At 34.1% G+C, this 6956-nt stretch overlaps 1 protein-coding gene across 1 annotated transcript; it reads right to left on the bottom strand.

Moving 5' to 3' along the window:
• Positions 1–740: 740 nt before the first annotated feature.
• On the bottom strand, positions 741–4559 carry LOC139866588 (putative methylesterase 11, chloroplastic). Its single transcript, XM_071854867.1, has 5 exons — positions 4082–4559; positions 3382–3618; positions 2831–2974; positions 1401–1532; positions 741–1279 (listed from the first exon to the last, which is right to left on the bottom strand). The coding sequence occupies exons 1-5, from the start codon at positions 4421–4423 to the stop codon at positions 1007–1009; spliced, it is 1128 nt and encodes a 375-aa protein (XP_071710968.1). The 5' UTR covers positions 4424–4559; the 3' UTR covers positions 741–1006.
• Positions 4560–6956: the final 2397 nt, after the last annotated feature.

The raw sequence follows: 6956 nt of genomic DNA, 5'->3' as shown, positions 1-6956 counted from the left end.
GGTTTTTGAGCAAAATTTAAAGATTTTTGGACAAAATTTGAAGGTTTTGGGGCAAAAGTTGGAGAATTTTGGGCAAAGTTTGAAAGTTTTGGGACAAAATATGTAGGTTTTGGGGCAAAAAAGTCCACCGAGGGCAAAGTCGAAAAACCCAAAAATTTTACACTGAATATTGCAAATCCACTGGAGGCGGGCGCCCACCCTGCCCCCAAATAGTTTCGTCCCTGGAACTAACACTAGTAGGATACCGAGGATCACACCATAACTGCAATCGGTTATGAGTTAATTCTCAGAGGTCAGTTCCCCTCGATTCCAGTCTTGGGATCGAGTTGCATCTGGTTTGTTCTTCAATGTTTCTACATCGGGTATAGTACATTTTCTATTGTAGTTAGCCAAAAAAGAAACGCAAACATTTGTCTTTGCTTTTTTGTTATATGACATCAAGTAGAGAGGATTTTTCGTGTGTAAAATGTTAAAAATTTGAGAAAAACAAGAAACCGGGAGCAAAATGTCGGGCTTTAACATATAAACACACTAAACGTCAACATACGAAATTTTTTTGGGTCGTCCGGGGCGGCAACCCCGATTGACTCCGCCCCTAATGCCAACCCTTATGTTATCCTTCCTAAAGTACAGATAACATCTACACGACAACAACAATATAGGAAACTTTTTAATTTGAAATTTAAAATACACATGAAAAAAAATCACCAGTTCACTACAAGCAACTTTAACAAGCTATTTTTGTAGCAAATTTATTACATTGAGGTTGACTATCATTTAATTACAAATTGCTGAATTTCTAACAATTCCAAGAGTATAAAGATCAACAACCCATTTGACAAATAAGATTTATTTAACCTTACAAAAGAATTCTGAAAAGGAGGCACATGTACACAACTCTACCGATCAAAGCTGTATAAATATCTAAACTGAAACATAATACAAAGATTTATGTGCTGGCTTTGTTGTATCAGGTTAACTATATGGAGGTAAGGATGTTTTTATTTTATTTTATTTTAGCAATTTCGACTAGTAGCTTATGTAGAGCCTGAGGCTTGGAGAAAAAAGGGGAGTGATCAGAACCTTTAAGACGAAAAACTTTTTCAGGTGGGCTTTCGTTTAACATGCTCTCTTGTAAAGTTATGGGAATTGCATTGTCGTCTAAGGTTTCGATGTAGAATCGTCTGACTGACCCATAGTTTGATTCTGAAAGAGACAGCTTCTCCAAAACAGGTGGAAATGGAATTGGCCTCATTGATACAGAAGCCAATGCTATATCCTGATGACATGTGTCAAAACAGAGTAAGTTATAAGAAAAATGTATATGGTACAAGATATATATAGATATACAACAGGCAATATGCATATGAAGTCTCAAATCACAAGTGATGTTGTTGTACCTTTGCAGGACTGTGATTGAATAGAAGGTCCTTGAGGAGCATTTTGTCAAGATCAATGGCAGTTGGAGGCATATTATTCCCATTTGTATATATGAATTTTTGAGCTTGCCGCATGAGATCATTTGTATTCTCCTGAAATATAATTTATATATATTGTCATCACTCATCAAGATCAATGACTGTGATTGTTGTACCTTTGTAGTTTTTTTTTCCAGGTAAACTACCCCTAAAAATATCGTTCAAATATAATTACTACTGGAAAAAATTTCGGGACCCCATTGAGTTCTAATCCTAAATACGCCACTGCTCATCAATATATATAACCACAACAAAAAAGTTACATTTTTTGACACTTTAAAATAAGAACAATTTGACATGTTTTGACACTTAAAAGCGTCTTACATGTCACATTTTTTAGCATCAAAAGCTCATTTAAAAAGTGTCACAAACTACGAAATTCATTGTAGTGTACTGAAGTAAAATAAATTGAGCGCAACACAAGTTGGTTGTTATTTGTTAATTTATTATAACCAGTAAGTTTATAACTTTATAAATTGCATAACAATTCAGAGTATTTTGATATTTTTACTAAAGAACAACTAAGACATGAACATAATTTAAGTGGACTTTGGCCCAATAAAGTTGGTGGAACCTTGCAACTATTAGGTGGTGGGTTCAGGTCTTTTAAAAAAATGTTAGTGCATCACTTTTCAACTATTTAAAGAACTCAAAAATATATATGTAGTCCCCATTCTATGTCTAAAGTCCTTGTATCAATTTCTTTCATTATTGCCAAAAGAATTTAGAAAGAGTTCATTGCCCCGGTCCCAATTTTGAGAACTTCTACAATACATTATAATTTGTTTTTTTTTTTGTTTTTTTTTTTTTTTTGGAAAACTGAGTTTGGAATCAATGACGGAGATCGAAAACTACCCACCCGAATACATTATAATTTGTTGGAGGATGTTAAACGTAGACATAAGGGCTACATTTAAGCATTTATTGCAAAGTGTTAGTTTTCCATTTTATAATGTATTTTCCATACATAAATTCAGGGGTCAATTTATTCATGGAAATATGTAGTTTAATTTTGAAAATAATAACTTTGCAATTAACGCTCAACCATAGCCCTTCGGGCTATGGTTATCAACCATCAAGATTCATCGTATTGTAGGTGCACTATTAAACAACCACCCACATTATGTATTTGGTATAACTTATAACCTTCCATATTAAATTACCAATGCTACTAAACTAATTGATTGATATTTAATTAAATTCTGCATCTACAAAGCTTAAACTTGTATTTTAGTTTATGGCTTTATGGACCATATTGGCATATTCAGTTTCTAACAGAATATGCCAATTTTACATTGTTCAACTCGTCTTAAAACTCTAAGGGTAGTAAGATTATGGATGGAGGGCCAAACCTTTTGGGAGAACATATCGAGAGTACTTTGTCCACTTTTCAACATAGAAGCCGCAATAAAGATAGCTTTTGCAATTTTCTTTGGATATAACTCCATTTCGTATGATACACATGCACCACCAAAGTCATGACCTACCAAAATTACCTGCATTGAATAAGTCCATATTAAGAAATATAATTAAAACTGTGACTTTCACTCGCTAACAAAAAATCCATTCTGTATCTACATATATAGCTTATAAAATTAATGGCTTTGACAACAATACTAAAACCGGAATAATCAAATTCAACGAAAGCAGCATCATTAACCAACAGATATTAATTGGTCATGCATTAGGCACCTTGTAATAAATCTACATTCAGCTAATTTTTAGTTGTGCTATTAAGTCGAAATTAAAGTTAAAGCATACTTCACTTTTTGATCTTCTAATAAAAAAACTCTGAAAAAAATATTAAGCCGAAAGCTAAGACAGGATGGCAATTGTAAAAAAGATACAATATAAATAGATAAACAAATAATGAAAATAAAAGTCCAATGCAGAAGAAATCAACCTTTTCTCCATCTGCAAGCTTTTCGAGAAAATCTGTAAGTGGCGTCACGTACTGTGAAAGATTTTTAATGCTATTGGCGTCAAATAAATCGATTCCGGAACCGGTTAAATCAATTGCAGTAACTCGAAATTTACATTCTTCTAAAAGTGCAATTGTTTTGTACCAACACCAGGCTCCAAACCCTCCTCCATGAACAAGAACAATATGACTAGTCTCCAACTCATCAATATTAACATCCTGTTAGACCATAATAAACCAAGTTTAATATCAAATATCAAATAAAGCTTAAAATAAAATCCAAACGGAGTATTCGATGCTGACAAGTTGCCTTTCAAAAAAAATAATAATAAAAAAAATAAAAATAAAAATAAACAATTTGATCAGGACAAAACAGAGCATCCTACAGAGTAAAAATCACTAAACAATCACACATAAATTACTACACTTAATAAGCTTAAGTGAATTTCATATGATCAAAATAAACATGAACTGCATATAATCATCCTCAGATCGTAGTATTCGATCGGACAACAAGAGGTTGATTATTTTAAAATTAGAATTTTCTCTATAACCCTAGTAATTATACCGTAAAAAATAATAATTTCAATTAATTATTTTACAATTATTAATTTGTAATGATGATAATCAAATACTAATATGATTAAGACAAAAATGAACCATAATTTTTGTATAGATAAACCTGATTAAGGAGCTGTTGAGGAGGAAGCAGGGGATCAGTAACCGATCTGGCTCTGGTACTTGAACTCCGAGTAAAAGGCTGATGACGTTTTGAGTTGGGAACATGACGTAAGGAAGTTGACCGGTCAAATGGTAATACACCGCCATTTTGCTGTTGAAAAAGAAGAGCAGCAGCGATTGCATGTTCATGAACAACAGCATCAACATCATCGAAGTTATGTTTTTTACCTGAAAAAGATCGAATGCGAGACCATCGACTGGCGTTGATTGTTGATTGATGATTTGTTAGGCGTTTAGGGGTATTCTTCTTTGGCGTTGATTCCGTTGATAAACATATCCCCATTGTTTAGTTTGCTTATTCAATGTAAATGTAAATGCAAATTTGAAACAGAGTAAAAGTTAGGTTTATAAATAGATAGAAAAAAGCGGTTGTGTGTTGTGACAATGATGGAAGTTTTTGTGGGAAAGAGCATAGTAGGCTTTTTAGTTGCAACTGTTTTACACCTTTGTTGCTTGCTTGATTTGTTTTCTCCTCATCTATTACATCCTAATAAAATGCCACATACATATATCACTTTTTAATATTAACCTTACCTTAAAAAATTAAGAGGGACACATGTCACTTTTCTAAACCCCTTGCTTACATCATCCATATTAATAAATTTTTTAAATTAATAATATAAAAAAAAAAAAAAGAAAGGTAAAAAATAGGCGGAGTACTTATCATACGGAGTATGCACGCTTCATTATTTTCAGAGAAAAAAAAAATCCTGACATCATTTAAACCTTAAATCTCTTTTTTGCTCTGTATCTCGCTCCTCTCTCAATTACCAAAAACCCTAGAAAATTGAATAATCTCTGAATCCTCTTTCAATTCCTTAATCGCCTCATCAATCGATCCTATATATCTAAACCCTAGAAAAACACGCTACAAATTTCTGAATCACCTCAATAACCTGACTATTTCCCAATTCGAAAAAACCCCTAGATAATCGAATCGGAGCTGTTGATCTAAGCGTACCAACAACCGGCGATTGGTGTGATGCCCCGTACAAACCATCGTGTACGAATCATCAACAACAGGATCATTACAAGGTTAAGTACTATATGCTGTAATTAAAGAAGTTGCATTCACGATAAAAAGGTGATGTCATAACCGACATCAAATGTTTTACATTTCAAAAGCATGCTTCACTAAGTAGAAGCAAATAAATAAGTGTACGTGACCCCAAAGGTCGTTACATAACATAGTTTCAAAAGTAAATAAGTTTGAATGCAAGATAAGTAGTCATGCGATAACAACTCTAAGCAGCGGGTTCTACAGCACGACTAGTACACAGCAGAAGCAACCTCAAGCACCTGAGAAATACATGCTTAAAAACGTCAACACAAAGGTTGGTGAGCTATAGTTTAAGTATAACAGTATGTAAGGTAGGCCACGAGATTTCAGTGCTACAAAGAGCGTTTCAAAACAGTATGATAAAGTATATGTTAACCGTGGGCACTTGGTAACTAACTTAACGTTTAAAATACCCCCTGAAAGTACACTTGGCGAGTGCGTATGTTTACGAAGTATTAAACACTCGTTGACTGCTAGCGCGACTAGCCCGAGTGGGGATGTCAAACCCTATGGATCCATATCTAAGATTCGCGTTCACCGGTTCAAAAACCAATGATTAAACGTTACCGAGCTAAAGGAAATGTTTATGCCGCTGTATAACCCACACATATATAAGTTTAAGTACTCGTGCCTAGTATGTAAAACATAAAATCCGCATGTATTCTCAGTTCCCAAAATAAGTTAAAGTAAAAAGGGAATGCTATAACTCACAATGATATGTAGCGGTAAAGTAGTAGTCGGGAAAGGTGTGCAAGTAAATGGTCCGAAGTCCTCAACCTAAGTCAAATAGTACTAAGTCAGTAAATCGTCTTAATAGGTTTAAAAGTATGTAATTAAGGTCTTAAGGGTCATCATCAATCATCATTAAACAAAAGGCGTAAGGTAGGTTTCGTTTATGAAAGTAGTTTAAAACAAAGTCTGACTTCAGTCAGTCACCACGGCCTCTACCCTTACTGAATTAAGGTGAGACCAGTGGCCATGGCTCCGTCTATGAGTCCCTTAAGTGTGGTAAAATTTACAGAAGCAAACTCGTCTTGGTTTGACCGTGGCGACGGTCTAAGTGCGAGTAGGTCAGAAATTTCTGCACAACGTTAAAGGACATAGTAACGATCGGAAGGCCATAAATCCTAAACCGTAACTCGGATTAAGACGAGTCCTATATGAAAAGTTATCTACTCGAAAATTTCTATCTAAAAATCATGGTTAGAACAGCCCAGGTCTACTGGTCTGTTCCAGAAGCATCAGGTCAGTAGGTTTTGGACAGAACAGTGAGTTTAAAAAGGGTTCCGGTGGTCTTGGTGCTTGATGTTCATCATGGTTCTCATCCTTGATGCATATAAGTTCAAGTGTACAACTCATTGATGTATCTACATCATCTTAACCAAGTCTTGACCATCATAACCCATGTGCAAGTCTAAGACATGAAGCACAACTCACTTAAGAGTTGTATGAAGTTTGATGAACCAAAGTTGCATCAAGGTCTTAGATCTAACACATACATGAACTTTAAAAGAAATATTGAACTATAAACTTCAAAGTTAACTAACTAATCAAGATCATAAGTAGTAGAACATAGTTCTTAGTTTGATCTTGAAGATCCAAGACTCAAAAGTCTAGATCCAAAGTTATATTTAAAGAAAACTTATTTGTGTGTTCTTGAACTTCCAAGGTTAACTTAATTTGTTCAAGAGATATGAGATCAAGACTAACTTGTAGTACTTGACCATATAAACTAACTACATGAAATTAAAGTGCA

Source organism: Rutidosis leptorrhynchoides, chromosome 9 (assembly GCF_046630445.1).
Source record: "Rutidosis leptorrhynchoides isolate AG116_Rl617_1_P2 chromosome 9, CSIRO_AGI_Rlap_v1, whole genome shotgun sequence".
Taxonomy (NCBI): Eukaryota; Viridiplantae; Streptophyta; class Magnoliopsida; order Asterales; family Asteraceae; genus Rutidosis; species Rutidosis leptorrhynchoides.
The sequence above is the reverse complement of the archived record's forward strand: the minus strand, read 5'-3'. Positions and strand labels throughout refer to the sequence as shown.

Bases quoted from the DNA above. Each gene is read 5' to 3' on its own strand.
- LOC139866588 (XM_071854867.1), bottom strand. From the start codon at position 4,423: ATGGGGATATGTTTATCAACGGAATCAACGCCAAAGAAGAATACCCCT. The intron at 3,619-4,081 runs GTTTATCTATAC...ATGGTCTAACAG, and splicing joins CTCAACAGCTCCTTAATCAG to GATGTTAATATTGATGAGTT. The intron at 1,533-2,830 runs GTTTGGCCCTCC...ATTATATTTCAG, and splicing joins TCGATATGTTCTCCCAAAAG to GAGAATACAAATGATCTCAT.